This window comes from Malania oleifera, chromosome 4, assembly GCF_029873635.1.
Source record: "Malania oleifera isolate guangnan ecotype guangnan chromosome 4, ASM2987363v1, whole genome shotgun sequence".
Taxonomy (NCBI): Eukaryota; Viridiplantae; Streptophyta; class Magnoliopsida; order Santalales; family Ximeniaceae; genus Malania; species Malania oleifera.
The window spans coordinates 95,068,801-95,090,880 of record NC_080420.1 but is presented as its reverse complement, the minus strand read 5'-3'; the positions used below and the strand labels follow the sequence as shown (position 1 = coordinate 95,090,880).

The 22,080-nt window shown below is 37.3% G+C and overlaps 1 protein-coding gene across 3 annotated transcripts in view; it reads left to right on the top strand.

Moving 5' to 3' along the window:
* LOC131154083 (tryptophan--tRNA ligase, cytoplasmic) overlaps positions 1-22,080 on the top strand; it is a 100,724-nt gene that overhangs the window by 37,208 nt on the left and 41,436 nt on the right. For all 3 annotated transcript variants that reach the window (XR_009136323.1, XR_009136324.1, XM_058106586.1), the window contains exons 7-8: positions 10,984-11,076; positions 20,599-20,679. Coding sequence is in view for 1 of the 3 variants with exons in the window: in XM_058106586.1 (XP_057962569.1) it covers positions 10,984-11,076; positions 20,599-20,679 (174 nt within the window). In the remaining 2 variants the exon portion in view is untranslated. The remainder of the gene's footprint in view (positions 1-10,983; positions 11,077-20,598; positions 20,680-22,080) is intronic.

Below are 22,080 nucleotides of genomic sequence, written 5' to 3'. Positions count from 1 at the left end.
TATAGATAATAAGCTTTTGGCGGATGATTACAAATGAGGTGTTGAGGCCTTTTTATAAGCTCCCATGACAAACTACTGTTGTTTTTTTCATCATCACAAGTTCATCAAAAGTCACATCCTTACTTAAAATCATTTTTTTTCGTCTCTAGATACTAAAGACGGTATCTTTTGACTCCTGCACTTATCCCCAAGAATATTGCTTTCTTGGCTCTTGAACCCAACTTAGATTCTTTAACATGATAATAAACCATAGTACCAAATACATGTAAAGAATCATAATCACTGGTAGGCTTTCCAGACCATACCTCATAGGGTGTTTTTCCCCCTATTGCAGATGATGGTAGACGATTGATGAGATGACACGCATATCTAACAACCTCAGCCTAAAACCTTTTGTCTAACCCAGCATTAGACAACATACATCGAACTTTCTCCAGTGAAGTCCGATTCATGAGCTCTGCTACGCCATTCTGCTGTGGTGTATTTCGAGCCGTGAAGTGTCGAGCAATACCTTCATCCTGACATACCTTCATAAACGGGTCACTCGTGTATTCACTACCATTATCTGATTTGAGCCGTTTAATCTTTCTGCCAGTTTGAGTTTCAACTAATCTTTTCCACTAAAGGAAAATATCACACACTTCATTTTTATGGTTCATAGAATACATCCAAACTCTTCTGGAAAAATCATCAACAAAAGTGACAAAATAATGCATACCACCCAACGAAGCCCTTTTTGTGGGCCCCCATACATCTGTATGGATGTAGTCTAAAATACCTTTAGTCTGGTGGATTGCAGTACCAAATTTCACTTTAGTCTGTTTTCCCAAAATGCAATGCTCACAAAATTCAAGTTTGCACACCTTTGCACCCTTTAACAAACCTCGCTTAGCTAATTGTTGCAAAGATTTTTCTCCTGCATGTGCTAATCGCATATGCCATAACCTGGTTGTATCTGAACTTGCATCTTTCTCAGAAACAACAGCTGCTGAGCCAATAACTGTTCTACTTTGTAAATAATACAAGTTATTTTTCCTTATTCCTTTCATCACCACTAGCACACCTGATTTAATCTTAAAGGTTTCATCTTTCAAAGTGATCGTGAACCCTTTAGATTCTAAGGTACCCAATGAAATCAGATTCTTCTTTAGGCTTGGAACATACCTAACATCAGTCAAAGTCTTAATAGTTCCATCTTGACATTTCAACTGTATTGATCCTATTCCAGTTGTTTTATAAGTATTATCATTTCCCATAAAACAACCCCACAATCTAATTCTTCAAAATTAAAAAACCATTTCCTATTGGGACACATGTGATAGGAACAACTAGAATCAAAAATCCACTCACCAAAATAATGTGATGAAGATGTTCCAACAAGAGAAAAATCTGACTCACTTCCACCATCATTGGCTATATTGGCATTAGAATGTGCTTTGCCCTTATTCTTCTGCTGTAATTTAGGGCAATCTTTCTTCCAATGCCCTCTCTCACGACAAAAGGTGCATTTATCTTTAGCAGGTCTCCCACGAGATTTACTCCTCCCATGAAATTTACTCTTCCTTCCAGGCATACGACTCTGAGAACGTCCCCTTATTGTTAGTGCTTCTGCTGTTTCCTTATGGATCCTCTGATCATTCTTTCTGCATTCAGTACTAATCAATGCAGTACAAACAACATCATAAGTAACTTTATCTTTCCCATACAATAAAATGGTGCTCAAATGTTCATTGATGAGAAAGAATTTAGTAACAATATGACTTTATCCTCATCTTTCACTTTTTCATCCAAATTTAACAAATCGGCCAAAATTTTATTGAAAGCATTTATGTGGTCATTAATTGAAATACCTGGTTGATACTAGAAGCGAAACAATCTTTTTCAAATAGAGTCGATTTTCCAGACTCTTGGTTATAAATGTATCTTCCAATGTCTTCCACAATTTCTTTATCTTCCAATGTCTTCCACAATTTCTTTGCAGATGTCTCCCTCATAACACAATATTTTTGATTTTTAGCGAGTCACAGACGAATCGTACCACATGCCTGACGATTGATCTTTTCCCAATCTCTGTCACCCATATCTATTGGTTTATCATCCAAAGCAATATCTAGTTCTTGTTGATACAAGATGTCCATCACCTCACATTGCCACATACCAAATTTATTGGTACCATCAAATTTCTCCACCTCAAACCGAGCATTAGCTATCGTCTTTGATGATGATGTCGAAGCCGAAGGGGTTGGAGTTCGTGTGGACAAAGTTTCTTCTATTGTTGCACTAGTTTCTGCTATCTTCTATATATTCAATAGCAACCAAGAAAGCAAAAGGCCTAGGATGAATAGTACGTACCAACTGTGTCTACTCTGTTTTATCCTACGAAATTTCACTTTCACCAGACCGACCTCCAGGGAGCGACTGAGCCGCAATGGTCTTTGAGCACTCGCTTAGATAAGGTCTTTCTTAGGCATCAAATGTGGAATCAAGGATCCTAACCGAGGAACACCTCCGTATCGATGCTATTCAACCTAGCTCTGATAACAATTGTTGTGCCGGGCACCCCACTTGAGCCACACACCAATACTTCAACTATTGCTATTGAATATATAAGAAACTAAAGCAATGTAGAAACTAGTAATAAAATAGTAAAAATAACAAGACAAGAAATTAACGAGTTCGGTATAGAATTACCTACGTCCTCGGGCGCCGACGATCAATCCACTACTTCTTGACAAAGTACAACTTTGAGGTGTATTTTACAAATGAAGAGTTGAACTCTTTATATAGCTTCAACATCAAGTCCAAAAAACACTTCTCTCCAATGTGGGACAAATAATATAAAAAATTCAAAATAACTTTTTATACTAATGTGGAACTATTCTACCAATGTGGGACAAAAAACAACAAATCTCCACCTTGACGATAAATTCAACAAATTTTTTAGTTACCAACATTTTCTGGAGTTCCACATCATTGGCGCCTTCAAAAAATATTCAGACTTGCAGGATATTGATAAAGTCCAAATAATGTTTGAACTTGATTGTTGTCACAATCTTGGTCAACATATCTGCAGGATTTTCAATTGTAGTAATCTTTTGAAGAAGTATAAACGTCGATCAACTACTGGATATGCTTTTACATTTGCTATTGGTCCAGTGAGTTGGAGGTCTACCTTACAGTCTACCATTGCCTTGTCTACAACAGAAGCAGAGTACATGGCAGTTTCAGAGGCTGTTAAGGAAGCTATTTGGTTGCAGGGTTTACTTGCAAATTTGGGAGTTGTTCAGAAGCACATTGTTGTGTTCTGTGATAGCCAAAGTGCTATTCATTTGGCAAAGAACCAAGTCTATCATGCACGAACGAAGCACATCGATGTTCGGTTTCATTTTATGCGGGATATTATTGATGGAGGCAAGATACTTCTTTAGAAGATTGCTACAATTGAAAATCCCGCAAATATGTTGACTAAGATTATGACAACAATCAAGTTCAAACATTGTTTGGACTTGATCAATATCTTGCAAGTTTGAATATTTTTTGAAGGCACCCGATGATGTGGAACTTCAGAAAATGTTTGTGACTGAAAATTTGTTGAATTTATCGTCAAGGTGGAGATTTGTTGTTTTTTGTCCCACATTGGTAGAATAGTTCCACATTAGTATAAAAAGTTGTTTTGAATTTTTTGTATTATTTGTCCCACATTGGAGAGAAGTGTTTTTTGGACTTGAGGTTGAAACTATATAAAGAGCTCAACTCTTCATTTGTAAAACACACCTCAAAGTTGTACTTTGTCAAGAAGTAGGGGATTGATCGTCGGCGTCCGAGGATGTAGGTAATTCTATACCGAACTCGTTGATTTCTTGTCTTGTTCTTTTTACTGTTTTATTATTAGTTTCTTATATATTCAATAACAATAGTTGTAGTATTGGTGTTTGGCACCAGTGGGGTGCCCAGCACAACAACTACCTACCCTTGGATCTTGCCACCTATCCCCATTCTTATATTTGCTTCATTTGCAGTGTGTTTAATGAAACTAGTGCTTACTTTTTCCTCCATTTTCGGACAGCTATATATCTATGGAACGCTAATTTCTCGTGCTATGGTGATGCTTCAGTGGCACTCATGATTGTGGGGGATTTCTTATTAGTGAGGTTTTGGGATGAGCAAGGAGTAGAAAAACTTTATGGCATTGTGCGGTATTTTACAATCCCTTGGACACTTTGGCTTGATGAACTTTCAAATATCATTCTACCTCTCCTAGCTTGTTATGGGTAGACTAGTGTTTTTGGCATTTGTGTGGGCACTTTCTTTCGGTTTTTTCTGGGGCCTATCTCTGTTTGACCTTCAAAAATATTGGAGGGCAGCTTTAGCTTAGTTTGTCCGTATTGTTTGCACATTGGGCAAAAGACACTCATCTCCCCTAAGGTTTGACAAAAAAATAGGGACTTCCTCTGAGGCTTCAATAATTCCATTGACCTCCCCTGAGGTTTCCAAAATGTCACAGGCCTCTCCTAATATTTGCTAAATATTGCTAAAAAAACACAAACCTTCCCTCAAAAGACTTTCCTTTTTGCAAAATATAAGGGAGGGGGGGGGGTGGTTGTGTCTTTTTGGCAAATCTCAGGGGATGTCCTTAGAATTCTTGAAACCTCATGGGAGGTCCTTGGAATTTTTGAATGCTCAGGGGATGTCAGTGTCTTTTGCCCTGACACATTTCTTGTTGTATTTTTTGGAGTTCATTTCATCCTCATTCCTTGTAACCTCATTTTTTTTTTTTTTTTTATATTTTTTTGTTAATAAAATTTCTCATCCCAACAAAATTTTTATAATATTTCTAAAAATATTCCTTCCCAAATTAATGCCCTAACTATTATTGCATTAAAAATTTAAAATAGAACGTGTGATCACTTCCAACTCACAAGAACACTCTTTGTGAAAAGTTCTAGACTACTCTAGAAAACCCCTCACTTTTACAATCACCTTAAACATATGTTGCTTGTGTGGTGCCCATTCTCCAATGTGGCTCGCTCTTGTATGGCATGGTCCTTCTTCATCTGCTCATGACACTGTCATAAACATGGCATTCCATCTAGTACAACCCAAATTAAGACACAAGACTTTTAGGATTTGCCCCTTGATGCTCTTCACACGCTCTGAACATTTCTGAAATCTTATTTTCTACCTAGCGAGTGCATCTCTCTCTCTCTCTCTCACACACACACACACAGAGGGTATATGTGTGTAAATATATGCATGCGTGTTTATGTAATTATATTTGTATGTATAAGGGTGAAATCGGTTCACTTTGTTTCAGTTATGGTAGAAATCGAAAACCAAACCGAAAATTGTGATTTTTATTTGAGGGGAACCGAAACCGAGCTGAACTAAACCTGCTATTCCTTTTGAGAACCAAACATTGGACGGTTCGGTTATGATTTTTTTTTTTAAATATTCAATGATTCTTTTGTTCTCCCACGTTTTCTTAGCAACCAAACAATCAAACAGATCCATTTTCACATTCAAATTAACTTGATAACTCCAACAAAACCAAGAGAACTCAAGAAAGCTCTGAGCATACCATTAAAATTTCAAACCTAAATCGACAAATCAAACCAACGAAGTCCCATGGAGCTGGCCTGCATCGTTGGGTCGAGTGTAGCGTTTGCAGATCAATAGGAGGAGGCAAACAGTTAGAGCTGAGGAGATAAGCGACGATGTGCTTGGCGGACACGCCAGCGGGTTTGAAGAAGCGAACCTCGTCAATGACCGCCAGTGGCCAAGGAGGTGTTCATGACGGTGTGTTGGTTACTTAGTGGAGTTGGAGAGGAGGCAGCTGAGGTTGCTAGCCTACTACGCCGGTGAGGGTTGCAAGGTTGGGGCTTACGACAGGGTGGCATCGTAACGGGTGAGGAAGCAGAGGCAATGCCGAAAAAACTCTAAATGGCTAAATCCCTAATTGTAATTAAGATTCGAGAATGAGAAGTGAGAAGTGAGAAGTGAGAAGATAAATAAGCTTTTTCCAAAATTTATATGGGTTAATATTCCAGTGTGCCGCACCCTATTATACTTGGAACTGTGGACCAATCATATGTTAACACACACACACACACAAATATATATATATATATATATAAAATTATTAATTAGTATATATAATTAATATTTAAATTGGATTTTTGGTTTTCCGGTTTGATTAGGTCTAGAAAATAGAAACCAAAACCGAAATTGAAAATTTTGGAAATACCAAACCAAAACCAAAACCAAAACCAAATACCGAAAAAACAAAGTGCTTGTGATTTTGGTCTGGTTTCGGTGCGGTTTTCAGTTTTTCGGTAATTTTTGTACACCCCTATGTTTGTATACTTGATAATGCTTCATTGACACCTTGATGCACCAAGTTTGGTGCCTCATTCTCCTTGTAAGGCTCATTTAAGGCTGCAAAAAATGATGTTGATGGTTGGATTAAATGTTCATGTCATACCTAGCTTGCTTATTGAATTTGGACCCCATCGAATATTGATATGGCTTTCAAAATTAATTGTATTTAAATATTTAAAAATTTTAAAGGGCTCAAATTTTGACCGCATTGACTGGAAGCTAGTTATTGAAAGGGGCCCAAATTTGATTAGCAAGCTAGGATAAGATCAACTTTTCCAATTGTTAAGTCCAAGTTGGCCCCAGAAGATTAGGTGTCACCATAGGTGCTAGGGGAGCATTACTCCATTTGTGTGTCAATGTTTTACTAGGCTCAATCAAGTGAGCTTTTAATCCAACGATTAATGCCATGTGGCCCCAGAAGAATAAGTGTTACCTTAGGTGCTAGTGGAGCACCAGCCCGTGTGTGTTTCAATGTTTTAATAGGCTCAATTGAGGTTTGCTTCTAGATGACGTGTGCTTAAAATGCCTCCAGGTAGATAGTTTTGAGGCCAACAATACCTAACTTCCAATCTTTATGGCTGTCGCTGACTAGGAAGGAAGGGATTGTAGAAGATTAGTCCATTTGAGGCTGGATGGAGTGGGAAAGGGTGGGTTTCTTTTCGTACTCGAGCGTAACTTGAATTGGGATTGGTGGGTGTGGATCACTTCTGTGGCTGTGAAGTGGTTTTTGGATTGTGTTTTCGGTACTTGGAAGGTTGGGATAGGGATGTCGTAGCATTACTAGCATATGATTTAGAAGCATCATGTATTGGATGGTAATTTGACCAACAAAGTTGGGGAAGTTTTTGGAATTAGGATTGGGCTGGAAGCTTAAGAAATTCTTGATTTTTGTTCTTCGCTAGTCTGAAGGGGATGGTTGGCGTGGCTTCATTAGGACTTTTGTGCCTAATAGTGATGTTGAGGCAAGGGATTATAGTGGAACGATCGTTCATGGAGTTGGGTGGTGATGGAGGAAAGAAACAAGTTAGGTGATTGTTATGCTTATTGTAGGGGGTGTGATGTAGGTTGAGTAGCTTGCTTGTGCTTCATTGGTGGCCAAAACCCCTGTGTGAGGGGGTGCGGCAATCATGACAGAGGCGGCTAGGTTTTCACACGAGGAAGATGTGGTGGAGTGGGCCGGGATGTTTAGCAACTATTTTGGATTGGGCCAACATTTGGGTGGTAAAGGCCTGACATAATACCTGTTGGGATAGTATTTTTAAGAGACCTGGTCTATTGCTTTGAAAATAGTTTTGAGGACCAGGTTATCCTTGTGAAGGTCTATGCTGCTGTCCAACCTAAATTGGAGGCCCAACATGCAAGAAATGAAGGTGTCCATATGCTGAAGAGGCCCTTGTGGTGAAGGATTAGCCAGAGTGTGCAGGTGGAGGAGAAGAATATTTGAGATTCGTTGAGTGTTCCTTCTTCGTAAGGGTGAATGTTTCTAGTGGTCTTTGTCAAGTGTGCAGAATTCCAGGGGCGTGGGGGGTGGTTAGTGTTAGCCTGCATTCCAATAATAATTTATGAGGTTTTTCTTACGAGTGTGGAGGTTGGGTGAATGTACAAGAGAAGTAGGAATGTCGGACGGAGGATATTAAAGATTTACAGTTGATGATTGGTTGGTCCTTGAGATAGCAAGGGCTCTAATAATGTGAAGGTGGGGTCGGATGGGGTGGCAAAACCTATTACTGAGGGGGAGTCTATGGCATCAAATATTTATACTTTCCAGACTCTGGGGTAGAAGGACATCGTAAAAAGGAATTATCCTAGTGAATGGTCTAATGATTCAGATCTACGTGTAAGTAAGTTGATGAAAAGACACTGTAATGGCATTTTATATGTTTTGATGAATTGAATAGATAGAAGGTAGATTTAGCAAAGCGGTCAATTTGGATGGCGGTAAAAATGAGTCAAAGAAGGGATTGTTTGTGAATTTGAGGTGCTCTATTAATTTATGAGGGCTAGGAGTTGAAAAAGAGGATTTCTTAGTTAGCTTTTGTTAGGTCTTTTCCCCTTATTTTTCTTGTGTTTTGGTGAATGAATTTGTTTATTTATTTATTTTGATTACTTTTTGAGGATCTGTTGTCCTTTCTTGGTTGTAGTTTCTTACGCTCTTAATATATCTTCTTTGTTATCTAAAATGCCCGTGGATACTAAATCCTCAAAAAGAAAAAGGAAAAAACAAAAGATAGAACAAAAAGAAAAAAAATAAAAAATAAAAAAATAAATAAAAAGCTGAAATTATCCAAGAAAGACCCTCTTTAATCCCTTCCCATCATAGTTCACTGGACAATTCTAATTAGCTAGTTCCCTCGGACCCTTTTGAGCCTTAGATTTACCACCACCAAATCTAACTTCATTTCCTCCATGATTAGACAATGGGAGGCGCAAACTATCCAACAAATTCTGAGTTTTGAGTGTCTTTCTCAATAGATTCTTGAATTGGAGTTGGTCACTTCTTCTACCCCTCTTACCTACATTTGAGTTAGAAATGAGAATTTCATTCGGTTCTGGGAGGACATCGGGTGGGTGAGATTTTGTTGGAGTATTTGGTCTCAACCCTTTTAATTTGTCTTTCTTGAGAGCCTCATTTTATTTTTATTTATTTATTTTTTAAATTTAAAATTTTTTTTTCCAGGAATCTCAAAGAGAGAGAGATTGATGATTTGACAATTTTGCTGAGAGTGTTGGATTCTTTTGTTCCTTAGTGTGGAATGCTTTGAGGATTTGGATTGGGGATTCTTTTGGTTTTTTTTCCATGAAGACTTTTTTTCTCTCGATTGTTGAAAATTCTGATCCCTTGTTACTTCCCCTTGACTTATTTCATTTGGAAGGTCAAGGTTCCTTTCAAGTTCAGTGTCACGATCCTAGCTTGTTTAGGGCATTATGTTTATCTATGACAACTTGTCTTGTGTACACGGGATGGGTAACCATTGTGTAATTAGTAGTGTAGGTTTTATAATTGTACGACGTGTTCTAGGCGTACTACCCTAATATGTTATGTTTAAATCTTTCAGCCTGGCTAGCCTGTAGAGTCTTAGGGTTTTCCTTGACGCAAGGTCGAGTTCATTACGAATAGGACAAATATGCACCAAACCTCTTTGAATAAGAAAATGCCTTAGCTTAAAATGGGAGTATGACTCCTCAGTCAATTTGATGTTTCCTAGTATAAGAGCCAGAATAGCGTAGAAAGCTCTTTAGGAGAGGGTGTGTGTTCATTAGTCATTTTAAAACTCACTAGCTTTTGCAAATGTATTTAGCCTAGTTGCCTCCCTTGCTAAACACATGTTGTCTATGGAGGTGTGAATAATGAATTGTGTTGCTTTACAGTTTACCACATGATTGTTGTATACTTTCATACTTGTTTAACGCTTCTTCTTAATTTTGTATTTGATGCTTGAGAATTTGTTCATGTGGTGTAATTATGATAAACTTTCAGCTGGCTAGTTAAGCAAGAGTGCTATAAATAGTGCTTCACGGCCCTTCACAAGGTGTGAATTGTTCAGCCCATGACATCAGGGCTTTCATGTGGACTTTGGCTCTTAATAGACTTAATAGTAATGAATATTTGCAGGTGAGGAGTCCTTATAAGGCGATAATTCGGACTAGACATTTGTATTATGTCTTCATAGTCGAGTGAAACTATTGACCACTTGTTTCTCCATTGCTTGGGAGGCTAAGTGTCAGTGGGCCTATCTGTTCTCAGTTTATGATGAGGCATTACTTTCGACGCTTTCTTGTTGGCGCAATTTAGATGTTTTGGGAGGAGCAAGAAAGGGATGGTTTTATGGAGATGCACTGTTTTTTTCTCTTTGTGGATTAAAAGGAATGTGGATTTTTTTTTTTTTTTTTTAAGCAAAACAACTCCATCTCATTTATTATGGGATAGGGTGGTGGTCCCTGCTTCCTTTTGGGTTCATTCCTTGGGATTCTTTTGGGGACTTCTTTTGTCTGATTTGCAGAGAGATTTGGAGAGGGGCTTTATTGTAGCCGTTTTTCGTTTATTTTTTTGAGGATATCTTATACTCACCCTTGCAAATCTTTTCTGTTGATTAATTTCTCTTCTGTCCCAAAAGAAGACTTTTGGCCACCAAGCATGGAATTGGGCAGAGGGAGATGTATTGGGAGATTTGAGCGAATAATTTTGATGAGGGTGAATCTTCCACCTTTTGATAGATAATTTCATTTCCAACCAGCAAGATTTTGTTTGAATATCTAAAAGAAAGCCTATCCACATTCATGCCGCTGAGAATTTTATGACAAAAATGAAAAATAGTAATTGAAAACATGAGAATGAGTCTAACCACTGCTGAAATACAATTTGCAGACATATGGAAGAGAGAGAGCCTTATTAGCTCTTTTGTCCTCCAACAGATTCTTGCTGTTGACTTTGTTGTTGTTGAGGAACACCACTCCATGGTTCTTAGAATGACAAACAAACAAATTGTTGTGTTAAATTACGTTTACTTTTTATAGGGTTTTATTGTGTACTTTGTTGACATGATAATTACATTTTTAATTCTTTGACCCCCCATATTGTATTGCTTTTATGTTTATTACTGTCAGGATCCTTACTTCAGAATGACACGTGATGTTGCCCCTCGGATAGGATATCACAAGCCTGCATTGATAGAGTCATCATTCTTCCCAGCCCTTCAGGTGTTTTTATGTTTGGCTTGGTGGCAGTTTATTTATTTATTTTTGCAACAACAAAATAAACTAGGATAACAGAATGTATCAAATGTCTTTAAATATGTACTGACTGAACTTTGGTCTTAAGCTTTTGACGTTGGGCAATCAATGTCTTTTTCTAGTGATCTCTGAAAACAGGAACATTAATTTGCATTAACATTTTTGTTTATCGAATTTCTTTATCCTTCAGTGCTTTTCCTACTTGATATTTACTTTTCTTTTTTCAGTGTCATTAGTCACTTTTCTTTACTTAGTGTCTTTACTGTGCCGTTGACCATTATGGACATGCTTTGCTTGTTAGTCAACTGTTTGAGGAGCTGCTATACTTTTATGACCTTTTATTATCAGTTATAGGATTATTTATGTGACAGGGTGAAGTTGACCATTAGTACTGAAGATCTTATCTACTTGTGTAACATAGGTTTTGAAGTTGAGAATGCTTGCAAGACTTTTCCTGGAAGTATTATGCTACGTTTAACTACCTTGTTTCCCTTCTTTCTTCTTTGTTTCTCTAAATAATGCTTGGTTGCACTCAAGGTAGAAGTTAGTATATTGCAATTTCTTAAAGCTTCTATGAAGTATATCTTTTATCTGAAACTATGGTATTTTACCAAGCATATGATGTTTTGAGCTAGTAGTGTTAAACTTGTGTAATGACGAGAGGGATGAAGAAATTCCATTTGCTCACTTGGTAGAAGTGCTGAGTTATGAACGAAGATCTTAATCCCAAGGAAGTCAATAAAACATTGAGGACTTCATGCTTAGATCATTGACCATTGATGAAGTCTTTAATTTTTTGATCATATGAAGACCCAAGAACTTAAATACCAGATGCATGGGAAGTGATTAGCACAACTATTATATAGGGCAGGGTACTAGGTATGTTGTTCAAGGGAACCATTTCAGGATTATCATTTCCATATTGCTGACATAGTTGTCAAATTGAGATTCAGATTGTGAATTCAAAATCCCAATTTCATGATTCAAGAAACAAGAATGGAATTAAATCGTAGGATTCAGCACAAAATTTGAAAAAAATGATTCCAAATGACTTGCATATATGTACAACAATAGTAAAACACATTGAAATTTCTACAAATGTGGATAAACCATGTTGACAATTGGAATGATGGTTGCCTTTGAAGCACGTGTTGTAGGTCTAAAGCCTATTGTGATCTATTTAGTTCATACATATATAGATATAAAAAAGGGTAACTAGCCACGTAAACTAGATATGCCATGCCTAACCATTCCACCTCTATTAAGTATCAAGTTAAGCTAGTTTCTATGAAAATATAACACATGTTTTATGCGACTCAAAACTTAAACACTAAGTCTAAGAGTTCGAGATACACAGAAAAAATAAGAAAAGTGCCCTCGAAAAATTTTAAAAATTGATGTTTATGGTGTAAGTTCACATGTTTAACAATAGAAAATTGATGTGTATACTTTTTTTTTTTTAAAAAAGGAGAGGAATCAAGAAAAAACATAAAGAAAAATTAAACTTTATGGTTTTTAAGGGAATGAATCAATAAAAACTAATAAAAATTTAAACTTTATGGTGTTTTAATAAATAAATAGTCATTTTTAATGCATGGGCTAGCTCTAACAACTAAAACAAGAATAAAAAATAAACAACAAAACATAAACATAAATTATTAAAATATAAAAACTAATAAAAATCAGATTTCAAATCTAGAGAGTGGAGTGGGCAATGTGCCAACCAAGAGCTCACCCACCTAGTCAGACTTTGGTTTTCTTCTCAAGATTGGTTTCCTTCTCTATATATGGGTTTCTTCTAATCTTATCTAATGCAGAAAGGAAAGGTGCAGAATGAGAGGGCCAACAGTCTTCTTCTTCTCTCTTAGAGGACAGAACTCATGTAAATAGCAAATATAAGGTGATCATGACAAAAGAAAAATGTTTAAAGATTTTTTAAGTTGCTTTTTAGAGGAGTCAGACCCGAGTCTTATCATTCATACAATTCGATTTGGTACACTGATTCGTATGATTCACCTCAATTCACAGCCTTCTGCGATTCTCTCATGCAAATCAAACTGATTTGTGCCTTTCTTGATATGAATTGCACGATTTGAATCGAGAATCACATGATTCTTACAGCTGATTCACTGATGGCATCAGTTGGTGGTTTCACTGGTTTGGTACCAAATAGTGGCCATAGCACATACAATAATGTAAATTTCTGGTTAAATTCTGTAGCAAATTTTTTATGCAAGTGATAGCGTGTCTGTTTCCTATGTTGGCGGCGTTGTGATTCTCGTTGTGTTTTAGTATATTTTGCTGGCAGTTATCATGCAGCAGATAATATATCATCAATTTTAATGTAAATATATTGTACTGGTGAGATTAAGAGGGGTGAGGTTTCTTTTAATTTTTGAGAAACTGCGAAGGGATTTTGCGCATGCTGCTGTCACAGAAGTGGATAAAATGAGTATTGAAGAAGCTCTTTGAAATGGCAAGGAGGGAGGGGTGGAAGTTGAGGAGGTTTTATTATTGGATAAATTGCAAACCCATGGGGTTGTTTTATCTCCAACTTTGTGCATTGCTGGATATCGTCAAGCAGTTTCAGGGGATCAGACTGTTGATAGAGAGAGCACTGATTCAGATTTTCTTTCTTCTGGGAAGCAGGGACTGGTTGCATCAATTTTTATCAAAGACTCCATCTGTGGCAGAAGGCACTTGGTTGGCTGATAACATCACTTTTAGTACTCGAATCCCTGGCAGCAGGCAAAAGTGTTTACTAATCAGTGATTTACATCACCCGATCACTGACACCATGGAAGGTAGTTTTGGCCCTCTTTCTAATCATCTCTGTCTACTGGGGACCTAAATTGAGTCGAAGTCATCACGATAATATGGGCCTGATTTCTGAGGATGCTAGTATGGGTTTTCTACTCCCAACTTCCAACCATGAGATCCTGTCTATTACTGAGGAGGCCATGTATGCTTTTCATGCACTGGTATGTCAAAGGGATTCAAGCAACAAAGGAGATGTGGTAGCTACTGAACCTTTAGTAGATGGAAGTACACTAGGTACCTGTCTTCATTTCTTTGAGGTTTAGGTCTTTTGCTAGTGAGTATAGTGAGGGAAGAAATCAAAGAAAAGTGTATTACAGACTGGATGGTCAAAGAAACTGAGGGAAAAAAGAGGGAGCAGCCAAACAAAGACAATGGACTGTTTCAATAAATTATGATGGGGGTAAGGCTCGATAGGTAGGTGGCATTAGACGGTGTCCATGAATATATTTTGAACTAGAATGTGAGGGGAATAGGGGATAGGGATAGGGATAGGGTTAACTGTAAGGCAATTTGTGAAGTTTTATAAGGGTATAACCTTGATATGGTTTGTTTATTTTCGAGGAAACTAAACAGGAATTGGTGGATAGTTTTCTGTTAGGGCTGTCTGGTATTTTATGTTAATGTTGGGTTTAGCTGCCTTTCTTTGGTTATTTTAGAATATGAAGTTTACTTCTAGGGTGGATTCTCTGGTAGGGTCTTATTTTGTGTGTGCGCGCATGTGTGCTTTTTGAAAACATTATTGGTAGATGGGAATAGTGGTTTTCTTCTGTCTGTGGTCTACATTGCCCCGCTTTAGACTGTCTCTGGGATGAGCTTGGGTATTTGTATGTATTGTGCCACTCATGTTGGTATCTTCTGGGTTTTTTTTTTTTGGGGGGGGAAGGGGTTGGTTTTAATGATTTTAAACTTCTCAAGAGAAGTTAGGGGTTCCAGGACTACAACTGGCTTGAAGAATTTTGATGGCCTTTTTAGTGATTATGATTTGTGAATGTTCCTGGTCAAAATGCCAGTTTTACTTGGTCTCTTTCAAGGGTAAGGCAGGTGGTTTAAGTCTTGATAAATTCCTTTTCAGTGCAGAATGGGCATTTTGTTTTTCTAAGTTAGTCTAGCCAGTTCATGTTAGACTAGTTTCATATCATTTCCCTATTGTCTTAAGAATATCGTGTTAGAGTCTAAGTATGTAAAGTGGAGCCCTCGCCCTTTTTGTTGAAAATATGTGGTTGACTCACCATGACTTTTGTAGCTTAGTGTTTGTTTGGTGGAGTGAATGCCAATTTCAAGGGTAGTGTTTGTTTTATATAGAGCCTCAAATTTTTAAAAAAGAAGGTAGAGGTTTGCAGCTGGGAGTGCTTGGTGATGTGAGGGAGAAGAAAAATTACATTTTGAGGGGTATTTGGGGTTTCACATAAAATTGAAATAGAGGGGGTGTTGGCAAAGGATGAGGAGAGGGTAAGGAGTAGGTTAAAGAACATGTTTGAAGAGTTGGAGGCAGAAAATTATGAGCAAGTGGGTCAAGGAGGGAGACTTTTTTTTTTTTGTTTCCTTTTCATTGGATACTAGTGGAAGGAGGAGCATGGATATGATTAGGGAATTAGACTTGGACAGGAGGTATAGAGTGTTTGATTCTTGTCTTTTGCATAGGAGATTATTGAGTTCTATAAGAATTTGTTTCTTGAGGAGAATGAGTTGAGGCCTATGATCGATTGTTTGGATTGGAGCCTTATTTCTAAGGAGCAAAGTTGTTGGCTAGAGAGACCTTGTTGAAAGAGGCTGTGTTAAGCATAAAAGGGGATAAGACGCCTGGCATGGATGGTTCTACCATGGTATTTTTTTTCATCTTTGTTAGGGTATTGTGAAGGATGATCTTTTGAAGGTAGTTTCTGAGTTTTATGCCAATAGGATTATTGGGAGGAATATTAATTCCACATCTCTTATCCTGGTGAATAGGAAGGATGATGGATCATTCTTTGCTCATTAAGTATTATGGGTCAGTTAGTTTAGTGACCAATGTGTATACAATTTTGACAAATATCATGTCCAAAAAGTTGTGGGACATCTTGAGTTTTGCTATTTCTCCATCTCGGGCTGCTTTTGTAGGAGGTGGGTACATTTTGGATGTTATGTTAGTTACGGATGAAGTGGTAGAGAATGCTAGGAGGAGAAATAGGAAGGGGGGGGGGGGGGTGTGGTTAAATCGAGGATTGGAAAAAGTTTTTGATAGAGTAAGTTTGGGTTTCTTGGACAGGATCTTGAGTAAACTGGGGAGGTGTAGAGGCAGTGGATTACAGGTTGTTTGTCTTCTTAGAGCTCAGTTCTCATTATTGAGGGGTTTGCATCAGGTTGATCCTTTTTCCCCTTTTTGTTTGCCTTAGTGGTGAATGTATTGATTAGGAGGCTATTTATATTAAGTCTTTAGGTTGCTTGTAGGATGTTAATGTAGATAGTGAAGGGTAGGGATCTCCCTATCTTAGGTTTGCTGATTATAATATTCTGTTTCTTAAAGCTGGATTCAGTTGCTTTTAGAATGCTGTACTTGTTTTACAGCTTTCAGAGGTTGTCTTGAGTTATAAGATTACATTGTTCAAATCTAGTTTGATTGGGTTGAATTCGAGTGTGTAGGATATTTTTCGTTATAATTTCTTTGGTTGAGTGTAAAATTCTAGATTGGCCTTTGGCTTATTTAAATCTTTTGTTGGGAAATAATTTGCGTAATACTTCTTTTGGGGTCTTGTGGTTTAGTTAGTACCTAAGAGGTTGGATGAGTGGAAGTGATGTTTCTTTACGTGGCTGTATTACTTCAGTTCTACTTGTCTATCTGTATTCCCATCTATTTTTTTTTTTCTCTTTTCTGGATTCCTGTTAGGACCACTGAGAGTTTAAAGAAGTTGATGAGATATTTTCATTGGAAAGGGTGGGGAGGGTAGAAAGGATCATTTAGTGAGTTGAGAGTGCATAGTTACCAGAAAATGATGTCTGTCTGTTGAACCATGAATTGGTACGAGAGTTCTGAAACGTGGTACATTTTCATTCCAGAATGATAAATTTAATGATAAAAATATTTAATTCAAAGTCCCCTTTAAAAATAAGGCTTTTATCTGGCTGGTTGCGCTTGATAGAATTAATACCAATAACTTGCTGCAGGTTAGGAGACTTTTGAAGGGTATATCTCCGGACAAATGTGTTCTCTGCTTTAATGGTTCAGAATCATCACCACATCTGTTCATTCACTGTGACTATGCTTGGAGTGTTTGGAATAAACTATTTGGTATCTTAGGCGAATGTTGGGCGAGTTCTAAAACACTGGAGGATTTTTTAGCAGTGACTTTGCTGGATTTGGTATGGAAAAGGAAAGGGCAGTGGTTTGGAAATGTGTGTTTTTTTTGCAATTTTTTGGGGATTGTGGGTGGAGCGTAATGCGCACATTTTCCTAGGGAAAAATTTGGCTTAGGTGCTGGTTTGGGAAAAGATTCATTATTTGGCTTCTCTTTGGTGTGCGGGACGAGGAATTTTTAAGGGGGTGAGCTTTTCTGATATTCAGTGCGATTGGCATTATGAGTTGGAGTGCTAGTTCGTGATGGTTTTTCTCTTTTGTTCTTTAGTGTATAGGTTTTCCTTTATGTTTTTTCCTGGATTTTCGAGACTTTGTGAAGGAGATGTCTTATTCTCCTAGATGTTTATTCTTATCATATTGATGAAGTCTTCTTTTATTATCAAACATAAAAATCAATATTTTTCACATAACATAATTTTTTATTAGTTAAAGTGAGGAATGATCACATTATAATTCTATTTTCAGTCATTATTAGTCGATTTCACAAGAGAAAATCACTTTTAGATTTTGAAACACCTTAACCTCCCCAAAATATACAAGTGCCATTATGTAATTTTCCCCAATATATTTTTATGAGTATACCACTAATGTTCCACATTTTAGAGCATGTGCCGGACTGCAATCCTTGTTCATTCCAGGGCATTGTGAGGAAGCATAAATCTATAGGAGGTTTGGGGGTAGGGAATTTTGTGTTTGACATCCCTTCGGGGGAAGTTGGTTCCGTTTTCCTTTAAAGGTTGAGTCTCTTTGGCACGAGGTTATTAAGAGTAAAGATGGATTCCATAGGAATGATTGTGATGCCAAAGCGGGAGGAATATTTCTCATGCTAGTCCTTGAAAATTTATTGCTCAATATCCTATTTTCCTTTCTTTGACTTGATGCAGGGTGTGGGCGGTTTTAGAGTTTGTTTTTGGGAGAATGTGTGGATACGGGATAATGCCCTTTTGTGATGCTTTCCTTGGTCTATACAATCTGTCAAACATCCATGATGCTCCTATTCTTCATTTCTATAGTCCGGGAATGCACTAATCTTTCTTGGGAACTTTTTTCTTTTCACAAGCTTAATGATGGGGAGGTAGATAAGTTAGTTCCTTGAGCTAACTTCTTGATTCTTGTTGGTTTCCTTATTCTACGGATAAGAGAGAGTGGCGTTTTGATAATTTTGTATTTTCACTTGTAAATTTTTGTATTATCTTGTTAAATGCCCCCATCTGATCAATCTTTCCTCTTGAATAAATTTATTTGGTTTTGTTTGGTGCATTATTTTGAATGAGATAAATACAACTAAATGTTTGCAGAGGAGGTGGCCTATTAAGGCTCTACATGTGATCTTTGTGTGTTTTGTAAGCAGGGTAGTGAGACTGCTGCCCACCTTTTTCTGCATTGTTCTTTTTGTTGGAGGGTATGGAATTGTTGAGGATTGTCTTAGCATTATGGAAGTGTTTTTTGTTGTTAGAATTTCAAGGTTTTGACAAAGGCAAAGGTGCTAGAACTTTATGAGATTGTGCATTGATGGCATGGTGTGGCGTATTTGGTTAGAGGGAAATTCAAGAATTCCAAGGTAAAACCCTTCCAGGGTGTTGCTCTTGCATGGTTTTCTATGCCTTTCTTTGGGCATCAGTGGCTGGTGCTTTTGCGGGAGTTCCATTGTCTTACATTAAAAGTCCCTGGCAAGGATTGTTATATTGATTTTATTCTGATTATCGCTGTGTTTTTCTGCATTATTGTATTTTTTTTTTCTGTTTTGTGTGGGCTTTTGGCCCTCTGCTGCGTATATTCTTTCTTAATTTAATTCAAATTTCTGTTCTTACCTATATAAAAAACTTCAATATTAAATTGAAGGATTTTTCCCCTTTAATTTTTGAGAAAAGAAGGTTGATTTGGGGGGGGGGGGAGAGTGAAAACGTTGAACTGCTTATCTAAATAGAAGATGGTATTATTATGCTTGTTTATGGCTTATATTTTGAGAGGGAAAATATCTGTTTAGTGTTGCATTTGGGTGTAACAACTGTATGCATAGAATAGAATACTAGTCGAAGGCTTATTTGGCTGTTAAATGTTGCATTGGAACATATTTTTTTTGACGTGGAAATTGGTGTATTCTCAAAGCTGGGACCCCCATCAGCACTTATGGAGAAAGTTGCTTTTTTTCGTTGATAAGCAAAGAACCGTATCAGAAGAGGAAAGCATATGGAATTGAAGAGGATAATACAAGCAAGAATAAGAAGTCCTTTTAAAAAAATGAAAACACCTACATGATCAAAGAAAAACAAAAGTGAGCCATCTCAATGAGTAAAAACCAACCAATCCCGCTATAAGTGCCGTTCAGGCCAAAAGCTATCACTGCTACAAAAATGGGCCTTAATAGGGTAAAATGCACAAACTTTTCTTGAGTTTTACCAATACTACAGGTATCCATTTTCCTTTTAATTTGAGAAATTCCAGTGACCTACTTTGACTTGCTTTTAGCCTTTGATAATTTTTTTCAAACGAAATGACGGAAAAGTGGAAGCTGTCAACAACTGGATATAAGATACTTGGAAGGAACATTTTCAGAACCATCCCCTCCCCAAATTCTAGCGCCTTGCTTCTAGCAGGCATGAAAGAATCAAAAGCTTTCTTCAAACAATAATCCCTTCACCCCCTCTCAATCAGATTCTAAAAAGAAGGGAGAAAAGAAAAAGAAAAGCCTCATCAAATTGAAAACCTACACTAGATAAACAATCATGAACTGGGAGCATGATGAAGATGCGAAAGTCTGTTGACCAGGGTAAAAGAATTAGAAAAAGGAGCCTTCCCTGCACAAATTTCTTCCCAGAATTGAGCAGAAGTACCATATCCATTTCTATAACAAGTGGAAATAAAAGACGAGAAGTTGAAAAAGGAGCTTTCAAGGGCTCACATGAGTGGCACAGATATCTCTTCTAGCATGCACTCATTCTGTTGAAGACCATCTTGGTTATGAAGGAAATCTCTATAACCTTTGTGCAAATGAAGATATTTTTAGACATCAAATACCAAGACCCAATCATCCTTCTAACTTAGACCACTGAACCATCTCTGGCCTGACCAAATAATCCTACCTATCATTAATAACACCTGAACAGAAACAGTGTGTGGTCATTTGTTCCCATTACTTCCAATCTTTCACCTACTCCTATAGGGAGTTTAAATAAGGCATGATCCTAAAAAATTTTTGTTTGCTCTATAATGTTTAATTTTCTTATGCAATGAAATTTTCATGATCAACATATGCCCATCTTGACTATTATTATTGTTGCTTATTGTGTTTGTTTCTTACAATGCATGATTGACTTTATAATATTGGATTTCTACAGGGAGAAACTGGAAAAATGTCTGCTAGTGATCCAAATTCTGCTATATATGTGACTGATTCTGGGAAGGACATTAAGAACAAGGTTTGTTTCTGAAATTGCTTAGAATTCCTGCACATGGTATACTGTGTGTGTGTGTTTGTGTCTGTGTGTCTATCTAAGAATATATGATTGTTTGTGCAATTAATAGTATGGACATTCGAATCCCCAGTTCGCTCTGATTTAGGTAGTGTTAAAAGAAAGAACTGTTGGGAAGAGTGTTGAAATACATAGCCTAGTGATGGCCATAATATAAAAATTTGTAGCAGTGTGTGATTCAGTACTTGCAATGGTCTTTGGATAAAGTTCATTCTTTCTTTCCCCGATGGCCCTATCCGTTTTCTCTCTCTCCCTCTCGCGAAACAGTTCTTCTCCCACTCTCCTGTGTACCTTGCAAGCCTGCAATGAAGACTGGTGTAGGTTATGATGAGCAGAGCTTTTCAGATTGAAGGATAATCTTTCAGCATAGAATGCCTTCATAACAGATAGGTTTGGTTATCAGAGGAGGCTGTATCGTGGTTCGTTGATGGGTTGTTGGTTTTTGGTTGGATAGATTGGGGTTTTCGGAGCTTTTGCAGCGGTATTACAAATTACTGGCCAATGTTTTAAAAGGTGATGGCATAAGGTGAGGTGTTTTAACCCTTGAGAGGTAAGGCGTGAGCCTTAAGGCATTGAGGCAGAAGGCTTTTGGAAATTTTATTTTTAGCTAAAAATATGTAAGTATATTACATATATTTTAAAAATAAAGAAAATCACGAATATAATGTAAAAAAAAAAAAACTTTGCAAGCTGCTTGTTGGCCATTAAAAAATTTCTTGCTTGAATTCATGATGTAAATTATGGCAAGAGATGGCTATAGTATTGCAAAGTTCAAATTATTTCCATGATCTAAGATGCAACTCTCAATGATTTTGGGAAGGTTGAGATTCAAGAGTTGTAGAAATCAACTCATATTATGACATTACTTTATATTAACATGTAGATAACAATTTCTAGCCAAATCTAATTCTCGAGTCACACACCCAAAATGCGTAGGCCTCAAATAAAAAGCGCAAAAGGTGTGTCTTTTGTACAAATGTGTAAGCCTCAACGTGTAATGCATTAGCCTTTTTTGAATTTGATATTTTAGATTGAGCCTCAAGGCGTTTTAGTGATGCTTTGCCTCAATACGAGCCTTGATTGAAACATTGCTATGGGCTGTTGATCAGGTGGGAAAGTTCCTGGAGTTAGGGTTAGGTTTCTCGGCAGCACAAAATGTGATGGATGGCAAAGTTTCTCTTATGTTTTCTGTGACCTAGCAAAGGAGTTATAGAATTATTTGGGCGCTGTAGTTGCTGATGGTCATCCACGTCTCAGATCGTGGAGGCAGGTTGTGCTGGAAGGCAATAAAGATGAAGGCAAGGGTCGCGATTGTCAAGTCCTCTCTAGAGACCGAGGTATGGTGGC